The sequence below is a fragment of the Mus caroli genome, chromosome 8 (genome assembly GCF_900094665.2).
Source record: "Mus caroli chromosome 8, CAROLI_EIJ_v1.1, whole genome shotgun sequence".
Classification (NCBI taxonomy): Eukaryota; Metazoa; Chordata; class Mammalia; order Rodentia; family Muridae; genus Mus; species Mus caroli.
In genome coordinates, this window is record NC_034577.1 from 79,313,920 (window position 1) to 79,341,825 (window position 27,906).

At 50.5% G+C, this 27,906-nt stretch overlaps 1 protein-coding gene across 3 annotated transcripts in view; it reads right to left on the minus strand.

The window, feature by feature from the left end:
- Window positions 1-27,906, minus strand: part of Znf423 (zinc finger protein 423) — a 283,320-nt gene that overhangs the window by 105,155 nt on the left and 150,259 nt on the right. For all 3 annotated transcript variants that reach the window (XM_029480964.1, XM_021169750.1, XM_029480965.1), the window contains 2 exons: window positions 12,754-15,968; window positions 5,998-6,082 (listed from right to left, as the gene is read on the minus strand). In XM_029480964.1, the coding sequence (XP_029336824.1) occupies window positions 5,998-6,082; window positions 12,754-15,894 (3,226 nt within the window). In that variant the 5' untranslated portion in view covers window positions 15,895-15,968. The remainder of the gene's footprint in view (window positions 1-5,997; window positions 6,083-12,753; window positions 15,969-27,906) is intronic.

Here is a 27,906-nt window from a genome sequence, read left to right on the forward strand (position 1 = left end):
AGGGGATAGAGCAGTGTGCCATTGGCCTTAGTGTACATCACAGAAAGTGACAAGTAAGCCTGCCACTTGATAAGCCTCACCAGACATAACCAGTCATTACCAACTACCTTGCCAGCCCTAAAGATCCTGTTCTAGAACAATACCCTCTTCTGCCTGACATTCAGGAGCAGGTCACCCAAGACACCTAAGTCACCCCTAACTTCTCTGCTATGCCTAAGCTCAGCACTCCCACCTTTCCCCACCTACCTCACTGTGCTGAGTGTCTGCCAATACCTTACCCAACAGCAGCCTCTCTCCCCCATGGTCTTCCCTGTTTCCCCATCTGACACCCCTCCACACGTTACTTACTGTTATCTTTGGAGACTCTGGTTAAATGCTGCCAACTCCTGGGAGACTTCCTGCCACACGTGAATTGACCCACACACCTGAACAACGTTTCTATAGCTGAGACTGGTGACATTTGGGTGAACCTGAAGTTATCACGTGCCCAGCTCGACTAGCAACTCCTCAGAGCACACAAAGGATTTTAGCAAGGTTCGTTGAACGTTACAGGGTTACTCATAGGGAAAACCTCTACTGTAGACTTCTTTCATCCTCTTGAAAACACACAAATATCAGACAAGCAAGAGTTGCACAAATTAAGAGTCGGAGTGCCTGGCCAACAGCTTTCTGGAACATACCAATAGGGTTCGGTCAAGGAAACTGAGTCCTGCCTGCTCTCTCCTTTGTCCAAGCTGTGGCTGTCTGTTCAGTCCTATTACTCTGACAGAGCAATTCCAAAACCCAAACTACAGTCTCCGGGGAAGGAGACTTTTCATCACATACTGAGGTGAACAGAGGCTCAGGTCTGGCGTAACCAGAATCAAAGGCGCCATTACGGAGCCTGGCAGGGGGCCCCTTTCCCTTTCCTTTCCATGGTAACCTCTTCGGTTTGATTTGAGAGTTTTGTATCTCCCTGGTGTGAGGGAAATCTCACTGATTTCCACTCTAAACTATCCCCCTTGGACCAGTCAGAACTTTACTCTAAAATGTGGTGAGTTGGGCCCACAGGGAGTCCCAGACCTCCCGGGGGCACCAAGAAGGGTGGGCTGGACTCTCACTTAGATACATCACCAGGGAAGTCTCTCTCTCTCTCTCTCTCTCTCTCTCTCGGGCATGCACGTGTATTCACACACATAGCCTAATATTGGGGTGTGCTTACATCCTAAGTAAGAGGTTCTTTTTTGTCCGGCCCCTGACAGGCACCCAGGGGCAGAGGCCAGCAGGACATGACTAATGGTCCATGGGAAAAGCCTGGCCCTGCCTGGCTGCCCTCTAGAGAGCCCATAACCACTGCTCAAGGACACTGAGGGCAAGCAGTCCTGAGCAAACTCCTCAAGGACTGCCCTTCTCCAACCTGATCTCCTCCCCCCAGAGGTCCACGAGGCCCTGAGTAAGATTGTCTAGAGGTCTAAGGGCGTAGTAACCCCCTGAGGTCACGGCAAGTTCTCGGAGCCTTCATCCACCTTTTATCAAGTATCTCCATCCCAAAGAATCAAAAAATAGATGCTTACTAGCAATCAAGAAGAAGAAATCAGGCTGCCAGGGCAATGGGTTTCTGAAAGATTTTTATAATTCCATTGAAGGGGCTCAGCCCTGTGGGGACATGAGATTTCAAAGGTGACCATGTATTAAAATGCTTCCAAAAATCCTTGACTCCAGCAGATCCAAAGTCCCTTTACCCCAGCATCACTGGGGGTGGGGGTGGGGGTGGGGTATTAGAACAATTCTGGAGCTGGGGAAATGGCTCAGCGGTTAAGATCACTCATTGCTCTTATAGAGGATCCAGCACCCACACAGTGGCTCATAGCTTCCCGTAACTCCTGTCCCAAGGGATCAAGATGCCATCTTCTGACCCCTACAGGAAGCAGGTGCATGCGCAAACAGACATACATACAGGCAAAACATTCATACAGTAAAAATAAATAGAGATATAAATTTAAAAAGGAAAGAAAATACCTCTGAGGAGACGTGTCCTAAGTCATCCCAAGTCCCAGCATCTCTAGGCAGTAAAGCCACTCAGAACTCCCACCCCTCCCCTACCAAAAAGCTAGTTTAGCAGCCTCTGGGGAGGTGGCCAGCAGCCTGGGCCCCTGAGGAGACCTGCCTCAGGCCCCCAAGTGCCCCGACTTTATGAGAAGGCTGCCAAGCTGAACAAGTACCATTTCTACTTCCAAGACCCCTTGGTGCCGCTAAGGGCAACGGTTACTCGGGCCAGCTCCAGGGCAGCCACTCTGGACTCAGGCCATTTAGCAAGCGTCTCTAAGGACTCCGCGCCCAGCAGATTTACTAGGACTGCAGAACTAAGTCAACCCCAGGTCTCCTATGCGCAGGTCTTCTACACCATGCACATGGCAGGAGCCAAATGTCATTCTATCCACTCATACTTGCCTCCACACCCCTGGACGGCAGCAGGCAGGACTTTGTGCTCTTCCCATCTCATTCTCCACCCCTAAACACTGTGCTCTGATTAATCCTCCTAAAATTGTCAGGTCAGCCCAAGCCACACCCTGCTCCAAAAAATCTTCAATGGTTCCCTTGTGTTTCAGATCAATCCTATATACACAGACATTATGGGGACTAGGCTGGGCACACAAACAAGCCATGCAACCCTAGGCGGCATCCAGCTGACCTTAGTGAGGCTGCAGATCCTGGGGACACTTGTCCATGTGGTTTTCCCACAGGGAACAGTCACTGTTTGCTTCCATGAAAATCCAAACAAAACATCAGTTAAGAGGACCCCAGTGATGGATTTCAGTCTAGAGGGTAAGTCAAATCTAATCCCTGTCACTTGATATTTGAAGCCCTCGGTGACCGTGCCCACAGACTGTCTCCCCATCACCCTCACCACCATGATGCTATGGCATGTGCCTCTTTCCCTTTGTTCTTGTTGCTGCTGGCCCCACAGTCCTTCTTTGAAGGGCAGAGCCTTCATGGCCAAACAATAGCATGAAAGACCCCTTTTTGCTATGCTGAGTTCACCTTTGTAGAGACAGTCCTACCATAGAGAAAACTTCTCATCATCCTTCAATACCCAGGCCCTTGTGATCTACAAGTCCCCGAACTGGGGCATCAACATCACTCCAGTGCTAATATGGATATTTGTCTGCTTACTCTAAAGATGGGGACCCATGGTCTCTCCCACCATAGTCCAACCAGGGGCTATAAGCCCAATGGAGAGTGCCTGACCATTGTCTGACCTGACTCTATTGTGTATCAACTGTGAGATCTCCAGTAAGTCATATAGCCTCTGCAAGACCAGACCCTTCTACTTATAATATAGGAACAAACACTGCCCTAAAGGACCTAGCATGTTACAGGACCAAGTGAGCAGTAGTGGCCAGCATCCTTCTGAGAGTCCCTTTCTACACAGCAGTGCCCTGTAGCATCTTGTCTACGATGTTGTAAGGCTTGAGAGCAAGGCTGTGGCCATTTTAGCCTTGATGGCCCCTGAAGGGCACAAAACATCATCATCCTGCCCCACTGATGTTCTCTGATGGGTCAGGGTGACAATGGAAGAGACGAATGGCCGCTGCCAGGACAGGTGAGGGTAAGAGGCACCACCTGGACCACTTGGCTCACAGGCATCAGTGTCATGTTCCCTGCATAGGGAACTAAAGTCTCTGGTCCCAAGACCCACCACTCTGAGCTGCTACAGACCAATAGCTTCCACGTGTCCTGGCAGCAGGCCAGGTCACAGTGATGCAAACAGGTGTAGGTAAGGGGCCCTGTCCAACCACCAGACAGACACTACTCTCAGAAGCTCTCAGCTCACACACAAAGCCATCACTCTCTCCTTTTGAGGTCCTGTACTTGGTACTGAGTGGCCCTCTTGCCTTGCACCCAAAGACACATGTTTTCCAGGATACACAGGAAGGAGAGGTGGAAGAGAAGGGGGAGGGGAGAACCTTTGTAATCACCACGGTCCAATTAGCCCACTGTCACCCTCCGAGCTTACAAACAGGAGCCATGTCACCACCTGCTACAGAAGTAAACATTTTCAGACATCTTCACCTGCACCTCTCTAGATCTCTTGAGGAAGGGTCTCACAGCCAGCGACTGACAGGGCAGCTTCCCTTCCTGTGTTCTGCAGGGCCTTTCAGGTTGTAGGAGACATTAAAAAGCCACCAATCTCCCTGTCAGGCTGAGTCCCCGGGGCCTGCCTGCCCTTCCTATCCCTTCATTGCCAATGAGCCCGCCAAACACATGGTTAGGCTCTCTGCATTCAGAAGACAAACTCCAAACCACTGTAGACAGAGGGTGATCAGATTAGGGGTGACCAAGGACACATGGCACCTGAACCCACTAAGCAGGGTACACTACAGCTGGGCTCGGACCAGGGAACCTGTGCTCACTGTGTACCATTGTCACTAAAGGGGGCCTTTGCAGTGGCTCCTTCATGTAGCATGTGGATGACGTGACAGATGTACAGTAGCAGAGGGCCTCACACTACTGCCTCGAGCGACACACATCCATCCATTCAGAATTGATATGTCACTGTCTCCTGAAGGTGACCATCACATAGCCTGTGACCTAATAAGTCCATGTCTGTTCCCGTATTCACCCATATGGTATGTATGTATGACACGTTATATTATCTACAGTATATAGTATTCATATATTCTCACATTCCCATGAAGGTCGCACGTATACATCCACCAATAGAGATGTACAGCGCCCTAGTCACAGCAGTACACTCTGTGACACAAACCCAGAATGAGCCACAACACAAAGGCATGTGCCCATGATGGAATAGTCCATCCCGAAGAGAAAGAATAGGAAGAATGAGCCTCAGGCAGAGGCAAGCATTGGGAAAAGAGGAAGATTCCAGACATCATGAGTAGAAATGGGGGAGGGGGTCCATTCATATAAGAAACAAACTAGATACACCCAATCTTGCTTTGGGACAGCTGGATGGGGGAAGTCTTTTACTGGTAGCAGGGGACTGAAGGAGTCAAGAGTTAGTTGATTTGGGGTGCTGGAGGCATATGGAAAGCATATGGCTTTCTTGATCCAGGTGCTAGCTATAGAGGTGTGCTCAGATTCAAAGACACTCATGTGAGATTTCTGAACGTGTGTAATGAAGGATTTTGTTAAGATTCAAATGAAAAGATACTGAAAGAAGAAAAATGGAGATAGGGCAGGGTCAGGCTACTCCGATTGACAAGAATCTCTCTGCTCAGACCACAGGATTTGGGCAGTGATCAAAAGTCTAAGAGGAACTTGGGGTACCTATATTCCAGGATCATTGGAGGCTGGGGCTGTTAAACACAGCCATTCCATCACACCACAAACTGGTCCCTAGCATTCCAACCCCACTGTCTGCTTGCACAGCAGCACAGCAGCACCTCCACTTCTGAGCCAGCCAGCCCCCGATGCTCAAGGTCAGGAGGAAGTCACAGAATGCCGGGAAATACTGGGCTGTGTGTGAGCTCTGTGGACTTTTGAAAACTCGCCTTTTAAAGAGAGAATTTCCTAGTGTTCAACCGCACTTGAAGAGGGACAGGAAGAGAGCAGGCCCAACTTTGTGAGCATTCTCTTTTGATGGCGTGCCTGAGGAGCTCATCTCATGGAGTGGGGGAACTCGAGCAGTTAAATCTATTCAATGTCATGACACAGGAGATTGAAGCCTAATTGCCCCTGAGTGCTCAGTAACTGGAAAGCACTCCTCACAAACACGGAGGGAAATTTATGCTAGGGAATGGAAGCAGCTGTCACAAGTTTGATAGCAGTGTGAGTGGCGTCTTGACAGGAAGGCTTGGGCAGGGCTGGCACTCCCACCCTGCCATCTTGTCTCCCACTGAAATGTCACAGACCACCATCCTAAAAGGGAGGCACGGAGAGGAACCTGCAGTGTCCAGCCCTGGGGAGCGTCCCAGTGTGGGAGGAGCATCCTGGTGTGGGAGGAAAGTCCTGGTGTGGGAGGAGCATCGTGGTTGTGGGAGGGCACTCTCTTACCGATCATGTGGTTGGCGACGTGGATCTGAATCTCTCTCTCGTTCTCGAATGTCATCTGGCACTTGATACACTGGTACGTCTTCTTCTGTTTGGGAAGGACAGAAGGAATCAGGCAAGCAAAGACAGAAAGCCAGGTTCCCAAAAAGCCTGGCTCAAGATGTCCCAGAGTGTCTGGGTCTCTCCCAGGCATCCCAATCCACTCTCTTCCCACCTCCTTCCGACTCTACCTCACCAGGGCACAGGCTGCTTCCCAAGGGGCTGCTCCCCTGCTAGAATTGGAATAACTTTGCTGTGTGCCAAGGTCAGTTCTCTCAGGAGCCAAGGGGGTTTGCCACACTTATAAAGGCAAATCCATGAATCTACCTGTCCATCTGTAAGAACCCTGCCATTCCAGTTTTGGTTAGGCGCAGCCCGTACCATCTCTTGTATGAGACGTGTGTTCTGCTAACTGATGAGATTTGGGAAAGTGCTTGGATCCTGAGGGTGCTGGCCTGGTTGGTGGAGTAATTCCTTGATGCAGCCGTATTCGATGGCATTATGTAGTAAGAAGTAGGGTCTAGTGTGAGGGGGTAGGAGGGGGGGTAAGCCCTGTAATAAAGTATCCTGTCCCCTGCCCCTCCTTCCTGCTTCTTGTCCACCATAAGGTGTACAGCCTCTGACATGTGTTCCTGCTGTCACCATGTTCTGTCAGAGTTCTACAGGACCCAAAAATATAGAGCCAGGAAACCTGGGGTGAAAGTTCTGAGACTGGAAACCAAAATATGGCTTTTCTCAATTATCTATATCACACACACACACACACACACACACACACACACACACACACACACACAGAGCAGTGCATACTCCCATTTATCCACTACTCTCCACCTGCCCATTTAGACATCTACTCAAATCTCAAATGTGTCCACACACTCACTTTTACCACCTACTTTCATTTGTCAAACTACACACACACACACACACACACACACACACATCCACCTGTCCAACCAGCATCTATCCATTCATCCTGGAAGCTCTTATTCCGCTGACCCATCCCAAGAAAACAGTGATTGAGCAGGAAATGCTGTTCCCAACAATTTTAGTGCTCAAGGATAGCTCAGGGATTTTTTATCTGTCCTGGGTACACATGGCCCCAAGTGCCTGCAGCTGCTTTGCAATACACAATGGTTCCTACCAGCTGCTTGTGGAGGCAAGTGAAGACAGAAAAATGGAAACCAGAAGAAGTTTCCATGCTTATAGCTTAGCACAAGTAGCTATGAAATCTGCCCCATATGGACAGATGTGATGTAGCTGTCATGCACAGCTCTGGGGCATTTCAAAAGGATATGCACAGTAGCAACAGGACTCTGTATAGCCAAGATTTGCAATAGACCACCACGGTTTCTGGGCTACTGGGGTCCCCCTTACCTTTAGAAAAGGCAGGACTTCTAATCTCCTGGCTAAGGACCCAGGCACCTCTCTGAGCTACAAAGCCAGGATGAGTCACCAGAGAGCTGAGTGCTCAGCTCCACCCAAGTTCCATCTGCAGGCTCCCCTCTTGGGGCACCCTCTCCATCTTAGGGAACTCAGCTCACTGTCAGAGCTTTCGAGAAGCCTTCTGTTCTCATCCCAGGAGGAATCCAGGGCCAGTCAGGTACCCCAGCTGATGCCAAAAACATACTGTTAGGCCCTGGCTGAGTGACTCATCTGCTCCCACCACTCCCTAAGCACCCAGAAGGCAGGGATATGTGCTGCTCACTCCATGGGTCAGCACAGACTCACGAGATAGACCTGGTGAACACATGAGCAAAATTGAGGAGTAATATACAAAGTGCTGTATTAGGTCAGAAGCAACTAAAAGAGCTAGAAATGACTCCTGCGTTCCTACCACCTCAAGAGCCTGGCCAGAGGAATGCCTGATAATTAACTTTCCTGTTGTTTTGCTTAACTGCCCCTCCCATTTTGAAGCCCCATAGAGAGTCTCTCTACATAGTCCAGGCTGCCCTCAGACTCACGATTCTTCCACCTCAGCTCCCAAGTATTGGGAACACAAACATATACCATCACACACAGTCTGTTAAACTTTTATTGTGATTATTATTGAAGAAAGAAAAACCTGCATGGGTGGATGGATGGATAGATAGGTGGAACTGGCTCCGGTATGAGTGGCCCTGCTTAGACTCCAGCATCCCTCTGACAGCCCCCCAGTGTTTCAGAACTCAGTGTGTTCCTAGTACAAGCCATGACACTGGTCTTAGAAGCATGTACTCAGCTTAGAAAGGTCCCAGGAAGAGCAGGGTAGGTCTCAGAGGGCAGACTAAGACAGGGTTAGAGAACCCAACTCCATAGGCCCTGTCTTAGCTCAACTCCTTGTTCATCAAAAAGAGGTACCTTGGCCTCTCTGCTATGATAATCATTCATTTCCTCTCATGCATTAAATGACCTGCTCATTCTGGCAAAGCTAGGAACCATGGGAGCCTGAAAGAATGCATAAGCCAGTGAAGAAATCTCCCTCGAATGAAAAAGAAAAGAAAAGGAGGCAGAGAGGAGCTGGCTGGGCCACTTAAGAGTGTCCATCACTGCGCTGGCCCTCAACATGCACTGAGCATGCAGTGCTAGGAGGCAGCTTATACTGAATGATGATACTTATACTTATGATGAAGCTCTGGCTGGAAGATGTCAGGTGAGCTGTGCTAGACAGGCACCACCTGGTCCTGCAGGGCTTGAAGGCAGGAGGCTGAAGGAAGCCAAAGCCATGGCTATGGGAGGAGACCCCCATTTCTGCCTGGGTGGATGCTTCTGGGGGTCACAGCCATGGCTAATCTAGACCATTGTGAGAATAGTCTATAATCAAAGCAACCTGATCCTCCTCCTAGGGGCAGGTGAGGGAAATGCACTTGCTGGGTTCCAATCATCAGAGGCTTGTTCAGGAAGACAGGCTCCCCATAAACACCCTAAACATATGGCCACACTGGAAGATCACTGGTAGATAAGGGTCCTTCCTGGTAGACAAACGGGCTCCAGAAGATTCTCAAAGGAGGGACTGAGAGAAACTTCTGTCTACACATATAAGGAGCCATACACATATATGCACATTCTCATGATCTCTCTCACTCAAACTCATACCCATGACCCCTGTGTAGTGCTCTCTGCAACACATGACCCATGTGTATCATGTGCCCAATGTTACAGGTTTACTTAAAGGAAGGGATCTTTCTGGATCTACAAGGTTGCACAGATCAATATGATGAGTATTGATATGAGTTAATCTGCAGAGACATGTATGCTACATCTACATGCACTGAATGTCCAATGTACCTAGATTCCTATGGGTACATGTATGACTAGCATGCAAGCAAATGTATGTGCACATGTGCACACACACACAAACACACACACACACACACACACACACACACACACACAGGCTCACCAGCACCAACATTTCCAAGCTTGGCTCCAACATCTACTGGGTCTGCCTGTCTTCACTAACATCCCAGAGGAACCACCATCTCCACCTCCTCTGGAGCCCAGACCAGGAGATAGAGCACATAGGTAGAACTTGACATTCAAAGCACTTCCTCTGTCATGAGGCCCTTCTCTGGGGTCAGTGCAGAAACACCAGAGCTAAGGCCCAGGGCCTGCCTTCCCAGCACAGCCCTGAGCATCCTTAGAACAGAAAGAAATCTCCCTCGAATGAAAAAGAAAAGAAAAGGAGGCAGAGAGGAGCTGGCTGGGCCACTTAAGAGTGTCCATCACTGCGCTGGCCCTCAACATGCACTGAGCATGCAGTGCTAGGAGGCAGCTTATACTGAATCTTCACTACCCTTACAGATTCCACACTGGGGAGACACTGCAGTTCCACAAGGCCATATCACATGGCCCGAGCCCCATAGCCCCACGATGTAAGCAAGGGGCCTGGGACTCCCTGCCAGGCAGGCTCCCTCTGGAGTTACCTATTGAGCTTGTCTTCTGGGCTCCAGGACCCAGATGTCCCTAAACAGTCCTGGTCTAAGTAAGAGGAAGCTGATGTGCCCTGGGCACACGCTTAAATCTCCACGTGGAAATCCACTACGCTTCTGTAGAACAGGCAAAGGGAGTACCCAGGCTGCTCCACCTAGAATGGAGGTTGCCCCGGGACCTGCTGAGGCAGTGAGGCCTCGGGCCTGCCCATGTTGGCTAGAGATGAATTGATGTTGTTATTACTTATGAACGGGGGTGGGGGGAGCTTGAAACCTCAATGCTTCACGCTCCAGCCGACAGCATCCTCGGCCCCACAGGAACCCAGTCCTCTGAGAGCTGGTTGCTATGGATACACTCCCAAGGGTCCCAGCCTTCCAGCCCCCAAGCCCCTGCCACAGCCCCCAGAGTCTGCTCTAACATGAGTGAGTCCTGAGGGAAGCAAGGGGTGGGTGAACAGACAGCTGGGGCCCTGGCCCCAGGCGTGCCCAGACAGGGGGCAAGGTCCCAGGAGTAATGGTTAGAACTAGGCAGTACCTAGGCTTTGTCTAGCTCCTTTCTGCAAAAGGTCCATCTGTGTGGGCCTCTGGGCTGGCAAGAATGGGATTTCTAGCTTGGTGCCTCTCACATGGACCCAAGGACAGGGAAGGAAGGGCCGGGGAAGGGCTAGAACAGGGCTTCAAGAACAGGGCTTCAATTGTGTGTGTGTGTGTGTGTGTGTGTGTGTGTGTGTGTAGCTGTATATTCTTGGCTACTTTCACCTTTCTGAATCTGGAGGCCCTCTACCAAAACAGGGGTCTCACAGTCAGACTCTTGCTTGTCATGGAGACCAACCCTGTTGCTGGGGACCAAGAGAGATCCCTTCATGTAATAGGGGTTTTCCAAGAGAGGTGCTCAACGCAGAGCAGACCGGGGAGGAGGAATCCAGGAGCTCAGGATTTGGTATTGCCAAGAGCAGTCTCCTGGAGTCTGGACAATGGTGGGAGGGGCTGAAACAGGTGGATAATCCAGGCAGGCAAGCACCCAGGAAGGGCAAGAGGAACCCAGCCACACTGCCCTGTAGACGAAGAACAGGACTGCCCTAAATTCCATTCCTGCTAGCTGCATCCCCACGCAGGCTGGAGGGGCTGTAGAGGGGCTGGGGAGATTGTCGGCAAGAGTATGCGAGCAGTAGGAGTTCAAATACTGCCTCTGCCTCTTGGCAGCTAAGGCCTGGGTAGCCAACCTCACCAACCTGTGCTCATGTCCTTTGTGAAGAGGACCAATGGAGGGGGTGCTCAGATGACAAGTGACTAGCACACGCCCACCTCACAGTCAGAGTGGACCATAAGAGGACGTGATGGCATAAGAGCCCCCTCTATGCTCTACGCAACCCCCCCCAAATCTAGAGCCCCACATTCTCCAGAACTAACTGCAGTGTCCTGGCTATCCAAGGTTCAGGGGGGCAGAGCTGAGCAGTAAGACCGTATCCATGCTCTGGATCTCTGAGAGGTGCCCAGCTGTGCCTGTTCAAAAGATAAAGGGGTACCCAAGCCTCCAGAGAGAGGCCTCTGGTACACCAATTTCCAACACTTTTCACACTTCTCTCTCTTTGGGTATGCTTCCCTTAGCAGGTGTCTATAGGCAGGTTCCATGGGCTCACTGACCTTCATTAGGCCCACCCACAACACTCATGGGCAAGAGGACATCCCTCCTTCATTCTCTCCAGCCCTCTCCCTCTCCTCTCAAGCCAGACTCTGGGTTCCTATCCTGAGAGAAAACACCTTCAGCAAACACTCCCATGCTTCAGCAAGTGCCTGTGGCAGGTGCTTTCCACATCCTACTTCCCTATCAATGGCTCCTGCAGCAACCCTCCAGGGAGAGGTACCCTTGAGACCTACGTGATATGTCCTCCATCTGGAAACACAACATAGATGTGGTGGGAATTTCTGGCCCCGGCTGTCTGACACCCAAGGCCGCGCAGGCTGAAACCACCTCAGGTGCTCCCCAACTTAAAACCAAGGCCTTGGTGGGTTCAGCGGTAGCCCACACTTCCTCTGCCTCAATCGCAGCAGTATGTTATGAGCCTGTGGTTCTCCAGGGTGTATAAGTCTCAAAAGGTGGGATCCACTCCTGGTACTCAGGCACCTCCAAATTTAAGGGGTGCTCCAGACAAATTAGACGACTGCATCAAATGATTGGTAATGATCAAATCAAACTACCACACCATACCAAGGGTCTTCCCCATACCATAAGCTATCTTGATGCTACCCATGATGCAGAGGTTGTGGCAAGCATATATAAACCCCAACCAATGCCTGGTTCTGAGTCTCAGGCGTATCTGACATCACTAGCATCTGTGTTGAGAATCCAGAGCCGTGAAGTGAATCACTCAAGGAGATACAATAAGCCAGGTAGTCAGGTCACTCCAGATAAGTAGCAAAGATGCCAGCTCTCACACAAGCCATGTTGATTGGGTATCAGCCACTATGCTGGGCACTTTCCCTGCATGTCACTGGCCCCTCACAACAACTTAAGGAAGTCAGGATGGTCATTATTCCCATAACACAGGTGAGCTCTTGACAAACCAAACCCAGAGAGACAAAACATGTGTCCATGTCACACAGCTGGGAGGAAACGGTGATACAGAGGCTCAAACTGAGGATGGGCAGGGGGACAGAGCAGATGCGCCTAACTCACATGGGCAGTGCTGCCTCTCTGGGTTGCTATAAGACCTACCCCTAGGAAGCACACATGCAAGAGTTTTATCTATATGATACCCACTGGTCCCCAAGAAGGACAGGTCGGGAATGATTGTCAGGCTGCACTTACCCGGGGCACTGGTGACGTCTGGGCACCTTTCCGGGGCCCACTGGTCTCTGGTGTAAGATCACGGTGGTCCACCTGCATGTGGCTCTCCAGGTCCTCAGCACTCTCAAACTTCACGTTACATTCAGGGCAGCGGAGGCCGGCACAGGGCCGGTCAGCAGGTTCGGGTGGGGCCAGGCCACCCACCTGTCCATTGGCACTCCGGGCCATGCAGCCGGCACACAGGCCATAGGGCAGCCCATTGACATCAAGCCTGACCAGGTCCTGCTTGCTACGGAACTCTTTGAGGCACAGGGCGCACTTGTAGAGCTTCTGCAGTCCCTGGCCATTGGGGGAGGAGGCGGCTGAGCTGCCAGCCAGCTTCTGCATGTGAAAGGTGCCATGGATCTTGAGTTCCAGCGTCGAGGTGACAGTCTGCATACAGACCACACAGCGGAAGCCGGTGAGGGAGTTCCGTAAGTCGGGGTGCATCTGGCAGTGCTCAATAAACTCCTCCTCACTCTGCAGGGGCATTTTGCAGATGCGACAGGTGCCCGTGTCCAGACTCTTGCTGTGGGTCACCTTGTGCTCGGTGAGCGTCAGCAGCGAGGGGAAGCGCTCACCACAGATGGGACACATGTAATGCTTGGCAGGGCCCCGGTGCGTCTGCAGGTGTTCCCGGAGCCCGTTCTCCGAGAAGAAAGTCCGAGAGCACACGTTACACTTGTGGCTGCCCTTTATGAACTCTGCCTTCTTGCGTGAGCCATCATCCTCGCCGGGCCGGATGTTGTGATCCCGGAGGCGGTGGTTCTGCAGCAACACCTCCATGGTGTAGGCTGCACCGCAGATGTCACAGCCATACATGGGCTCTGACGTGTCCACGTCATCCTCACTGGCCTCGTGGCTGTTCGGTGCCTCGGGATTCTTGAGCAGCATGCCCTGCAGGTCGGCAGGCTCTGCCTTCTTGGTGGAGGTGGGGGGCACCCCATTGGCCGTGCCATTCTCCGCGGCCGCGTCAAACACACAGTGCTTCTCCCGCAGGTGCTTCTCCAGCAGGATGACGGCGTGGAAGGCCTTGCTGCAGAACCTGCAGTTGTACTTCTTGCTGTGTGTGGTGATGTGGCACTGCAGCTCCACCTCGGTGCTGAAGGTCTCGCCGCAGAAGATGCACTTGTGGGCCTTGGCCGGGTTGCCGAGGTGGCTGTGTTTGACGTGCACCTGCAGGTCAGCCTCCTTGCGGAAGTCCCAGTTGCAGGCTGTGCAGCGGTACATCTTCTTCTCATTGCTGTGCTTTACGGCCAGGTGCACCTGGATGGACACCTTGGAGTCGAAGACCTCCTGACACAGCGTGCAGTGGTATAGCACAAAGGTGTGCATGTCCAGCAGGTGCTTCTGTAGGTCATCCACCGAGGAGAACTGCTTGTCACAGCTCTCGCACACGTAGTGGGTGGATGTGGTCATGTAATGCACCGTCAGATGCTGCAGGAGGGACTCCTGAGAGTCGAAGTCCTCTTTGCACTGGGGGCAGGCCTGCTTCCGAAGCAGCAGCTCCAGGTGCAGCTTCAGGTGAGTCTGGAAGCTCTCGAAGTTGGAGAACTTGAGGTCACACTGATTGCAGGGGTACTCGCCGTTAGAGATGGAGTTGGCGCTCCCCGAGAGGCGCTGTCGTTTCGGGGAAGACACCTCGACATCGGAGGAGACTGGGCTCTGCTCGGCCTTGGACTTCTTGCTGTGTGCCAGCGGGATGTTCTTGTGGTTCTCTTTAATGTGTTTAGTGAGCTTCAGGATGGAGCCAAAGATAGGGGAGTTGGTACAGTAAGGGCAGGAGTAGACCTCCATGAAGGACTGTGTGGGCTGAACAACAGGAGACTCCAGCTTGGTGCTCCCCACACTGCAATGCGCCTGTTGGATGTGCTCTGTGAGCGAGGACTCGGTGAGGAAGCCCATGGAGCACTGGTTGCAGAAGAAAGCATTATTCCCATCAGGGGGGTTAGCATTGGGGCCACAGTGCGAGACTCGAATGTGCTCCTGCAGGCTGTTGATGTCAGCAAACATCTCGGGGCAGTAGTTGCAGTGGAAGGCGGAGATGTTGCCAAATTGCATGACGGGGTAGGCGTGGCTCTTGTGCAGCTTGCGCACATGCTCATTGAGGTTGTAGAGTGTGGGCATGGAGTCGAGGCAGATCTGACACGTGTGACTCTGCTGAGGTTTATCTGCGTGAATGGTCTTCAGATGAATCTCTAGCACAGCCAGGCTGGTAAAGTCCCGCTTAGAACAATAGGGGCAGCTGTAGACAACCTTGGGCCAGCTCTGCCCATCATCCCGCATCTTCTTCTGCCCCCTCAGCGGCTTCAAAGTGGAGTCTGGCGTGGACCCGCGCTCCACAGAGGCGCTGGAGTCAGGTGTAGCACTGCTCATGGAAGCCACACTGCCCAACACAGGGTCAGGGCTGACACTGTGGTTACTGGAGTCGGGCTGCCGGTGGCTGTCCAGGTGGCAGTACACACCCTCCACAGAGGAGAACTGCTCAGGGCACATGGGGCACTTGTGTTTCTGGTTGGCGTGGGCTTGGTGGATGTGGGCAAGCAGTGTGCTCTCGTCAACAAAGACCTCTGGGCAGTGGATGCACTGTAGGTCCGCCTTCTCTGAGAGCTGTGGGTGGAGGGTGAGCACGTGCTTTTCCAGCTCCTCTGTCTGGCTAAAGGTATCCTCACAGTAGTCGCACATGAAGTCGTCCTTCTTGGCTTCCTTCTCCGACTTGGCCAGGTGTTCCTTGTTCTTCTTGTGGGCCTGCATGTGGCTCTGCAGGGAGCTGGTGGAGGAGAAGCCGCGCTTGCACACGCTGCACTTGAACGGCTTGCTGGAGCTGTGGGTCTTCAGGTGGATCTTGAGGTGGTCGCTGCGGGAGAAAGCCGCCTCACACTCGTGACAGTGGTACTTCTTGTCGCCCGTGTGCAGCTTGATGTGCCGGTCTCGGCTCCTCTTGTGTTTGAAGAGGCGGCTGCAGAAGGTGCACTTGAACGGCAGCTTGTCGCTGTGGATCTGTTCATGCCTCTTCAAGTAGCTCAGGCGGATGAAGGACTTGTCGCAGAACTGGCAAGGGTAGGGCAGGCCGGTGCCGCCTTCCTCCTCGCCAAGGCCGAGGTCACAACCATCTCCGATCATCTGCGTAGGTGACGCAACATCCTTGCTGGAGGGAGATGAAGCCACCCAGGAGAGCTGTGGGTCGTCATCACCATCTGCAGGGGAAGGCAGAGGAGAGATTAGAGGCAATTCCCAGGGCCACTGGGAAGCAAGGACAGAGCCAGCTTCTCCACAGCTCTCGGCTGAGGCTGTGCAGCTGGCCAACTGCTGCAGGGGAGGAGTGACGAGGGGGCCGGAAGTAAGTGGACACACAGACCTTCCCATCCACAGAGGACACACGGCAGAGGGGTGGCAGAGCACCCAAGGGAAGTGTCCTTTTTCGCAGTGACACCTGCCTCAACCTGACTGGATGTAGTGCACCCTCGACAGAGGCGCAGCTCTCAGCCACTTCCCTTGGTGGGGGCGGTGGGTGGAGGTGGGGGGCAGCCTGTACAAAGTCACCGGAAATGACCACAGTCCCACAGGCCAAAAGGAATCCAAGTCCCCTAATTCCAACCACATCTGGGAGTCAACTTCCATCAACCCTCAGCCCCTAGCCCCCCATTCCCTAGCCCCCAACCTTAAAGGAAATCCTATTGGTCCTTTGGATACGGGCAAAATTTAGAAAGAACAGAAAATACCCTTTATTGTAACAGCCCCACCATATTCATGGATGGGGTACTGATGAAGTTGGAAACTGCTATTTCTGGTAATAGACAATACACAAGGGGTATAAAATTGCAGGGCTCTAAACATCAGACTCCAGTATGCAAATGAAGCAAGCCGAGGGCGGAAAAGAAGACCTGAGGTACCCAGCCAGCGTCCCCAAGGACTTTCCCTCTTTGTTTCCAACCCTGGCTTCACCCTACTAACCAGGAGCCCAGGTGGCAGCCATAAGAATGGACTGGGCCGCCAGGGCCACCAGGGCCACCAAAAGCCAGAGCCCACGACTAGCAGTCGCTCTCTCCATGTAAGGGACTCTATGCTCTCCAGAGACTAGCGGGACTTCTCTGGCCCTTCTAACCTCTGAGGGAAGCTAAACAAACCTCAGGACTGGCCATTTCTGGGAAAACAAAAGTACACAGGACGCAGCAAGTAAAGCCAGGGAAGTCCGCAAAACACAGCAGGGGCTGGACAGAGGCGGCGAGAGCAGGAAGGCATTCGGAGGCTCAAGTTTCTCATCGAGTGGATTTAAAACTTAATAATGAATGAAACAGACCGCAGGCTGCTGCGGGCAGGGGAGAGACAAACAAAAGCCCAGATTCGGCTGCGCTGACCTTGTCTTGTGACCCTAAGGAAAGAGACTAGGGCTCCTGGCCACACTGCCAGACTCTAGCCAGCCAGCTGAGTCCTCAGGAAAAAAAAAAAAAAAGAACTCACACAAGTTGTTCCCAACCCACAGGAAGAGAAAAGGACAGAGAGCTGTACACCTAGTATATGTTCACACAATCAAACACACACAATCAAACACACACCCACACTCTAGTTCACAGGCAGACTTACCTTTGCTGTGTTACATGTGTGTATGCCATATCAGAGATACACAACAATCACATTATAAATACCGTACACTTATGTCTAAACACATACCTTAGATACACACACACACACACACACACACACCACACACACTACACGTCACAGACCCAGGGTTCCCCTGGAAGGCTCTCTGTAGTTTCACTGTGGTTCCTGCTCACCACAAGATAAAGGATAAGAAGAGCTGGCTAGAGAGTACCTCATAACTAGCACTGGGCAGGCCCCAGTGCCCACCCCCAACCCCTGCGCCTCCAAAGCAAAAAGTGTTACCCCAGCTGGCACAATGGGTCCAGCTCCGCCTGATGGAGAGTGCTCTCCAAAGCTCCTGCTCTGTGTCTTCCGGCAGCCTCCTCAGCTCTAAAGCCCAGCACCCCTAGGAACGCCCTCCTGGAGTGAGGGCACCTTCTCTCCTGGGGGCCTCACATTACAGGCCCTTTGGCCGGGAAGGACGCAGCCGCTACCAGCTTCCTAGATTAGGCGCAGCGGGAGGTGCCTTATCCCTTGCCTATTAATTCCCAGCCTTTGCCAGCTGGGCTCTGAGGGGCACAGACAAAGGGACCCAGGGGAAGAGGTGGATGGAGCTAGGACTTGCTTGGCCTCTGGCCACCAGCCAGGCTCAACTTGCTTTAGGTTATTTTGATATCATAGTTCAGAAACACTCAAGCTACCACAAATATTCAGAAATGCTCAAACGCCCGTGTGTTGGGCTTCCTCATCATCTCAGGGGAGGTGAGAGCCAGGGCAATTCCACTTTACGGAAGGAGAAACTGAGGTGGATCCCAGAAACGGAATCCTGACAAAATATGAACCACCAGTGCCCAGGCCGAGAGCGGGACCCTTCACTTTCCCAGGCTGGCTTCCTTGAATGGCAGGCAACTGGGCAGACACTGCCGCAGGTAAGGAGGAAAGGCCACATGTGCAAAGCTGACACAACACGTTCTCCTTCCAGTCCTCCCTCAAGAGGTAGGCAGGAATCACTCAGGGTATAGATTTCAGGGAGAGGCCAATGCTGAGAAAAGCCCCCTAAATGGCCGACGGGTGGAGAAAATGAACAACCAGGAAGGTAAAACCAGGAAGGCACTATTCCCCTGGGACAAGTCTGAACCATTGTGTTTACTGAAGTCCTTGGTTCCTAAAACCTTCATGCCAACCGATGGCCCCGCCCTTCCAAGCTCCTCCAAGATCATCCAATGGGTGATCTTCGCAGCCTTTGAGACTCAGTATACCTAGAAAAAAAGATCCACTGTGAGAGGCACATGAGGAAATTAATACAAAACCCACTAGAGTTCTGCTGGCATGGATCCACAGATAGGATCCGCTCAGGACTGCCTGGGGTGGAACGTGGATGCAGTGGGCAAGCAAAGTCTACTGAGAAAATGAGCGTGGACTTAGCCCTACCTACAAAACACCACACGGGTCTGTGGGCTACCTACAGAGGTGCTGAACTGTGTACTGAAGTGAATGTTGCAGAGTGCAAATTATACTTCTATAGAGCTGCTAAACAAAAGCAGTATTTTGCCAATAATAATAATTAATTCTAATTAGTAGCACTAGCACTAATTTTAGCAGCTGCATTTATCATTCATGTCCCGCATGCCAGCACTCTACATGTCTGTTATCTCAGTGAATCTTCTAGTCGTCACAACGTCCATATCTGGCAGTCTCCAGGAGCACCCTATGTTTGGGATGGAGATGCGGGGACTCAGAGACCTAAACAACCTGTTTACCACAAAAAGCTGGATGTTCCACATGGTTGGTCCCTGCATCTCCTAATCTTTCAGTATCCCATCCTAGGCTAACACAAGCCTAGGCTAACACCACCTCCACAAAGGGAATCAAGATCTGCCCAGTTGTGCCAAGGTACTGAAAGTTCAATGCGGGGCTGGCTGCTTGGCTTTATTTTCGGCAAACATATTTCAAGACTAAAGGGAGGTGTATTATTCTCCACCAACAAACCAAACAACTGCTGAGACTGTAATCATCTGAATTTAAATGAAAATAAGGCTCCTTAAAGTGAAAAGGTTCAATCAAGGAAAAGGGGCATATTGACATATGAAGTCCCAAACTGGCCACCCTGCTTACAGCCTGTTATTTGAAAATCACTTGGCCCCAGAGCCTCCCCTCCTACCTGCTCCAAGTACATTTTGCACTGGGGGCATTTAGCCAAGGGTACCAGAAGAAAACCAGAGAGATGAGCAGGGGCCAAGGCTCCATTGGATCCACAGGAACATCGGCAGCGGAAGGGGAGACTCCAGCTTCTCACAGTAAGAAACACCCCTCAAACATTGCTAGCACTTTCCATGCACAAGTGTGACCACCCATGAGCAAGCATAACTACCCATAGGCAGCAGGAGCACACATCCTCTGGCAGGAGTGCAGAAAGGGAACGGGGACGAGTGGGAACAGCCGAAGGGTATCTCAAGGTCCCTTTCCATGTGAACATTCCAGGGTTCAGCAACAAACGGGTTCAAGGAAAGGCGCAATTGCCCAGCTATCTAAACATCTACAAGTGAGGGTTTTCTGGGTACCAAGCAAGCATCCTTCTCGGACTTTCTGTGCATTAAAGTAGTCCCCAACAGTCCACTGAGCTATGCGTATTAGTACTTCACTTCCATTTACAGAAGATGAAAATGATGCACAGAAAGACTGCCTTGCCCAGTGCAACCCAGCTGCCAGGCAGGAAAGCCAGAAAACAAACCCACTTAATCCTATTCAATTGGTGGCTTCAGCCACAATGCTGAGATGGGAGATAGAGTGACAAATGCCAGCCCTTCAGCTGTTCCCTCCTTTAGAATAAGCACGGTCAAAGAACTATGACAAAATGAGGAGAAAAATTACTTTTAAAATGGAGATTAAATTCATTTTAAAATGACTAAGCCAGCAAAGGCCGGGAAGGGAATAGTTTCTAGGAGACTTCTGCTGTCTGATGGAAGAAACATACACACACACACACACACACACACACACACACACCATAAAAAAGGAGGAGGGAATTTTGATGAAAATTCAATCAAGTATAAAAAATTAACTGGACTTCTGAATATATCTGCAATATAAGCAAGTGGATCCCAAGCAGGATGTGAGCAAAGCAGATGCAAAAGGCCAAGGCTGCAACAAATGTACCTGACAGTGGCAGGTAGCATGGACCAGCCACCTAGGAAGGCAGGGGGCAAGGTTCATAGCTCCTCCCATCAGAGACCATCAGGGAGCTACTATAGATGTGCTAGGACCTAAAAGATAGGGTAGCCCAGGCCTAGGACCCACAGGAGTAAGCCAAAAGTAAAGATTCTGCCAGAAAAGGAGACCATGACTCTCCATCCATGAGATAAAGAGATAGCCCTGAATGGAACTTTAAGGGGGAAATCCATGCTTCAGAAACAAGAGGAGTATAGCTGAATCCCAGGAAGCTCTGGGTCTCCAGGACATTGCTAGGCTGAGAAGTTCCATCCATGAGATTAAAAAATGAAGTCAATTGGAGATGGACAAAGGAATGTGTGTATGAAGTATGAAGTGGTCTCAGGACACTGCACAATTGGACAAAAAGGTCTTCTTCCCATGTTCCTCTTCTAAGAAAGATACTATCCATCCTCATGGAGCTACGAGGCAGGGTCCCCCAAATCCTGCTGTCAGTGCAAAGACCAAAGGACATGAAAACTCTTGTGCAGTTGCACTGAGGTCCCAGCCAGGTCAGCTCCAACCTCAGCTGATGGGAGGGCCCGCCCTCAGCACACACAAAGCTACCTGGGTGCTCAGGAGAGCACAGCTGTCGGCACTCCTCAAAGCAAACAAGACCTACAGCATGAGCTGGAAGGCACATATAAACTGCTTCCCTCGGAGGCAAATCCCTCAGGACTGAAATAAGTGGCTTTCCAGACATAAAAGGAAGTACCACTGTGTGGGGCATCTGGGCATGTTCCTGCCTTCCTTCCAGGCCATGAGAGCACATGAACCTGGGAGTCACTGGCCCTGATCCTCAGAGGTTGGAGTAGCTGGTGCCTTAACTGACAACACTCCTGTACCGTGGGTGGACTGAGCCAGCTGAGGCCCTTTCCTGGAATTGCTTCCAGCAATCAGCAATGAAAGTTCCCCAAAAGCCCAAAGCTCCCAACACACAACCTTAGGTGTTTCGTGACTTTCCTGGGTATTTTAGTCAGGGTTTCTATTCCTGCACAAACATGGGGAGGAGAGGGTTTATTCAGCTTACACTTCCACCTTGTTGTTCATCACCAAAGGAAGTCATGACTGGAACTCAAGCAGTCAGGAAGCAGAAGCTGATGCAGAGGCCATGAGGGATGTTCCTTACTGTCTTGCTTCCCCTGGCTTGTTCAGCTTGCTTTCTTATAAAACCCAAGACTACCATCCCAGGGATGTCACCACCCACAATGGATCCTCCCATCCTTGATCACTAATTGAGAAAATACCTTATGGTTGGATCTCATTTCCTCACCTAAAGCTCCTATCTCTATGATAACTCCAGCTTGTGTCAAGTTGACACACAAAACCAGCCAATACACTGGGTAAACTCAAAAAACATTTGTCAAGACCAAAGAAAAATGTCATCAAGTCCAAGTTGGCTTATAAATGACTGCATTGGGCTGCTTTCTGGAGCACACATGACAATGACATCTGTTGATTGTCTCTAAGATTATGTACAGTTATCACAGGAAGGAACAGAGATCAAAGTCTCCAGGAAGGGTCTTGTGATATCCCACTCCAAGAAGAAATGTTAACAGCTCCTTTTCCATGGACCTAATATCATCTATCTTGCTCTATTTCTACACCACGACTCAAGTCAAGGTCTCCAGTGCGTGTCATTACAGTCATTTTTGCTCCACTTCATGGTGGCCATGGTTATGTTAAATCTGAAGGAGACAGCTATGACATCTCAGGCAGATGGAACCCTCCAAGTCACAGCCGGATCCTGGGCAATGTTGGTGGTGGGTGAAGAACACTAGACTAGGGGCTGCTGTCAAACACCCATGAAGGCAGCAAAGTAAGCTGCCTACAGAAACCGAATGGAACCAAACTGGGACATGGTGTTAGGCAAAAGCAAATGCCCCCCAAAATATTGATATCTGAACCCCTAGAACGTACGGCTGTGAGACTTTCACAGCACATGTAACCTGGGGTGCTGACTAGCTGACCTTAACATACAGAGATGATTCAGGATTATCTGGGCGGGGCCTCTGGAGTCACTGGGTCTTTGACTGTGGAAAGGGGATGCAAAAGTATAGCCAGAAGCTGTATGAGCCGACCCATTATTGCTGGGGTTGAAGACACACGAGTGATGAATGTGGTGGTGACTCTATGAACGGCAACAGTTCTCTGCCATCACCTTGACCTTCGCCCTTCCTGTCTGTCAGACTCCTGACCACCAGAACCATGGGTGACTTGGTATTGTTTTAAGTTACAGTGTACATGAGGATTTGTTACAGTGGCAATACAGGACAGAAACAGTACAGCCCCGGTGGGGGGGGGGGCCCGAAACAGTGGGGGGAGGGGGCAGCCATGGCGTGCCCCCAGAACAAACACATGACGGTAGGAAAGTCACTCAGGAGCTGGACAATGGTCATGAAAGTGAAAAAAAAAAAGTCTTTATATAGGGGCAGATAGCTGTATGCAGGTTAACTGAAATACGGATATTGATGACCCCTGGTGCAGACTTGGGAAGAAGAAAGTAGTATTTTCCTGAAAACTAAAATCACCTTTGACCAAAAGCCTAACACAGTGTGAGCCAGGGGCTGGGATACTAGAGGTTCTCATAGATAAGGCTCGGTGCTCTCAGAAACTGAAGGAGAAGGATGTCGGCTACACAGAGACAGGAGAGTGTCCCATCTCTTTCTGGGAGGAAGAGCCTCCAATGGGAAAACATGGGATTTATCTAGATTTCCGAGCAGAATGTGGGAGGTGTTTCCTGGTTTCTTCTCGCAGCTTACAGTAAGAAAGGAAAGAGAGAGACCAAAGGCAGAACTGTTCAAAAGGAACCAGGAAGCATCCTTGGGAAATTCTCTTGTTGTAAAAGGACCATATGGCCTTTGTTTTAGGAAAGCAATCCTCCAGCGGAATGGCCAAGGGTGTGGCTGTGCATTCTGCTAGCATCTCAAGACAATCAAGAGGTCAGTGTTGACTCACATGGGACACTTTTAAGAGATGACGGGTGTGATTCTCTGGCTACACTGTACAAAACAGTGTCTGGGAGATCTAGGAGCACTGTCCTCGAGCCATCACAACAGAACCTGAAGGTAGAGACAGAATTCTCTAGAAATTGCTTCGGAAGGAGCCTCTTGTCTAAAAGAACAATTCCCCATGAAGTACACAAGGAGAGCCACAAGGGCCTTGAAATTTTTATACCATCAGAAACACCGCCAGGTTAGCCCAACAGGGAAGGAGAGTACAGGATGAAAGGTGTCCACCACACACCCAGGGTCCTACAAGTGGGAACCAAGAGAGCAGAACTGCTCAGCTGAAAACATATGCTACCTTTCGTAGATGGAAAGAATGACTCAGAGGGTGGAAGCTCAAGTCCGAAGGGCAGAGCTATGAGCTATCAAGTATGAGATCACTACTGGACCAGGCTCAGACCTGGCACCTTAGACTCATACGCAAGGATTCCCTCTCTTGCTGTTTTCTTAGCTCTCTTAAAAGACAGACCCAGATAAACATGTCTCTAAAAGCCTCGACAGCTCTTACCATACAATCAGTTGTTAAAAGTCTGCTCTGATTACAGGACAGTCCAACAGTAGGTACCTCCGCTCTGTGTTCCCTCCCAGTCAGGGTGTATTTTCCATTCAGGACATTTTGTTGAGCCTGCTCTATATTCTAGGTTTCTTGGGGGCAGAAGATACCTAGCACCCTTAGGTTTCTATAGTGATATCTACCCAATCTCTATTTATCTGCTATTATCTGTTGACATTCTAAAACAATTTTTGGCTAAGTTTTTTAAAAAAAAAAAATATTCCAAAAGGAAGAGAAAGAAGAGAAAAGGAAAAGAAAAGATGCCTTCCATGTCAGGGGTTATGATTTCATTTCCCTAAACTTATAAATTGGGGTATCGGGCTGGTGAGATGGCTCAATGGGTAAGAGCACCCGACTGCTCTTCCGAAGGTCCAGAGTTCAAATCCCAGCAACCACATGGTGGCTCACAACCATCCGTAACGAGATCTGGCGCCCTCTTCTGGAGTGTCTGAAGACGGCTACAGTGTACTTACATATAAATTGGGGTATCGAAAGTACAGAAGCCCTGCTCCCAGAATGCCCACACCAGGAAAGAGATGCGCACAGCTAAGAGGTCATCTGAGCAACCTACAAGGCTACCATGGCCAACTTGATCCCCTTAAAATCATGAGTTAGAATTATTTTTTCAGCAAAGAAAGCTGCAACTACAACTTGCCCATCCCTTCCCCAGGGAGTTCAGAGTCTTTCTGGATATGGTGTCATCATTGTCCCCAATGAGGCTGCTGCAAGGAAAGACAGGGACCATTCTGGGGCCTCAGGATGAGAGTCTCTTGGGGTGGAGATGGGCACGCAGAGGTCAGCAGCCTTTGAAATCTGGGGAAAGCACTCTCATCATCAGAGGATGGGAGTCTCACCTCTGCTTCACCACACAGGTACACCTGAGCACACAGCCCTGAGACCCTTCAGTCCCTCAACAGAATGATGGCCACTGCCAGGCACTCCCTTTTCCTGCCATCTCTGGGGTTACCAGAACATCAGAAAACACCAAATAGCTGCCATCAAGGACAGTTTAAAAGAAAGAGAACTTGAATAAGGTTCATTCCAAAAGAGCCAGGCTTAAAGAAACAAAACACATTTAATCCCAGCACTTGAGAGGCAGAGGCAGAGGCAGAGGCAGAGAGATCTCTGTGAGCTCAAGGTCGCTCTGGTCTGTATTGGAAATTTGGGATAGCCAAGACTACACCTTGAGACCTATCTCAAAAGAATAAAGAAACAAAGACAACTGTAGGGAGATAGCAGAGCTCTAGACTAACACAGACTTGCCCTGGACTGAGAAGTGCCATGGCTCATGATCTGTGTGACCCCCGGGCAAGCTATTGCACCTCTCTGATGCTCTATAGGATGGAATAATAAAACCACTGCCTTACAGAGTGGCTCACATATTTGTGTTTCAAAGATTGGCAAATGCTCAGTGGTTAGAGCATTTGCTGCTCTTGCAAAGGACCTGGGCTTGTTTTCTAATACCCACATGGTGGTGGCTCATAACCATCTGTAACTCCAGTTCTAGGGGGGGGTTCCTATATCCTCTTCTGGCCTACTTGGATACCTTACACGCATGTAGTGTTCATGCAGACATATAGGCAAGACAATCATGGAAAATAAAAGAAAGAAAGAAAAGGAGGCCGGGGTAGCTTAGGCAGCCACTGCCAATCTGAAACCCCGGCATGGAGTGACTGCAACATCATCTATTGGTGCTGTATTTGCGTCTGTAGGTATTCTGTAATGAGCTCAATGGCTGCCAAGCTTCTCGTCATCCCAGGAGAAAACCCGTTTCCCATCTAGCAACTGTCCCTCTTCATATTCATAGGTGGTCATGGATGACGGGCACAAGAGAGGTACCCTAAAGCCAATGTGGCTTTTGGCCAGCTGAAGCAATAGAAATGCCATTCTGAGCAGGAAGGCCACAGGTCACCATAGTCCCTCTCACCAGGTGTTCTGCGGGTCAAGAAGTTATTGGACATTTTGGGAGGATCAATGCATTTACAAATCATCACTTCTGAATGATTTTCAAAAGTCCACCTTCACTCCTGGCCATCCCTGGAGGGGGGCTGGAAAACCCTAGAGGCACAGCCATGGTCCCCTTCTGAGCAAGGACACTTGCTTCCTGGCATGCCTATACCCAGGAAGTTCCCCACTTTGGTTCCTGTGGCCAAGACCCAGAAAGCATTTGCATTTCCATGATGACCAGCAACTGGACTGACCCCACGCTGGATCCACATCCCATTCATGCCACCTTATTCAAGTTCATTACCCTGACATAATTCTACAGATAAAACTCAGTTTTCTCCTCCGTACAATGGGGCATTAACAGCCTTAATTACAGTTATTCTACAGATGAATTGAGTGTTTGTGAAATGTTTCCCATGATCAGTGCTCTGTAAGGGGTGCAAGAACCATTGCTGATGGCTCCCAATTCACCATAAGATGACCATGTAGCAGAGAGGAAGCTTTGGCAGTTTCAGTGGCCGAGAGACAGTGAGGGAGGTTGTTTCCCTGAGTCACGATGGCTAGCTAGCCAAGAGGAACTGAATTAAGGACCACAAAGACCTACAGGTGCTGGTTTTCAAGGCAAAAGAAATGACGTCTGTGGAGGTGAGAGATAGCTCTGGTGTTGCAATCCCAGGGTATCATCTGAAAGGGACTTTTGAGACCACCCAGCCCAACACACTCATGACTGATGGCAAAGGCAAGGCCCCAGCAGCCCTGCAATTGCTTGTCCACCGTCCACCCTGTATGGCAAACCAGGAGCTACCATTCCCAAGACCCCCAGATTCATAGAGCAAAGCAGAAGGCAGCGGTATCTGTCCCTTGAAACGTCCGACCTGGCAGAACGCACTGGCTGCTCCGGTCCTTAGACAACTTTACTTAGCACTGATATTGTAAGCACAGTCTCATTCCCATTGTATTGCAGAAATTAAATAGACAAGGAAAAAAGCAACAACACTTGTCACCTCACTTCAGAGGTGGCCTTGGTCAAACTTGTTAAGGAGGAGACTCTCAATCCATCCTGCCAGCAAGGGAGGTGGCTCCCCCAGAGACTGTACACTCAGAGTCCAAGGCTCCTTGCAAACCCTCAGTGCTCTGCTTGCTTGCACAAGGAGCCAGCACCCTGTTAAGTCATCTCCATGAGCTTCAAGAAGCTGTGCACAGGGCACCCTGCTGACTAGAGAAAAAAAACATCGTGCTTTCAGCTTGAATCACTGTTTTTCTTCGCTCCCTTCGGAGATCGGCAGAGCCCACATTCGGCCACGTTCATGGACCTGGGACTGTAGACAGCTGCGCTCTAATTACATGTAAAGTGTACCAAAACATCCCTTTTATCACAGACTGGAAATCTGTTAGCATCTGTCTCTCCTTTGTTTCTTCCACAAGATACAAGCTTGTTTCTACATTTTTCTCACCTGTAGAGGTGATTAAAATTCATTATAAATGAAAGGAGTGAACAGAGAAACAAGTTCCTCTGTGTACCGTTCTAAACTCAAATTAGAAACAGCTGTTTGCTAATTCATGCAGCGATGTTTTGTCGTGCTCTGTGAATCAATAATAACTCACCCTATTGCTGCAGAAAAATTTTGGATAATCCATATATTTAACACGGCATTGGGTTCTCCAGACACAGAAGCTCTCAGCAAAGCAGGCAGGCAGGAGGGGACTTAAACTGACACTCTGGAGACAGCTCCCATACCCCCATCCCAAATAATCTCAAATGCAGAGCCACCTGGAGTCTCTCCCTAGAAGGAACCTCCAAAATGGTCTCACTTCCTCATGTCTCTGGAGTCACAG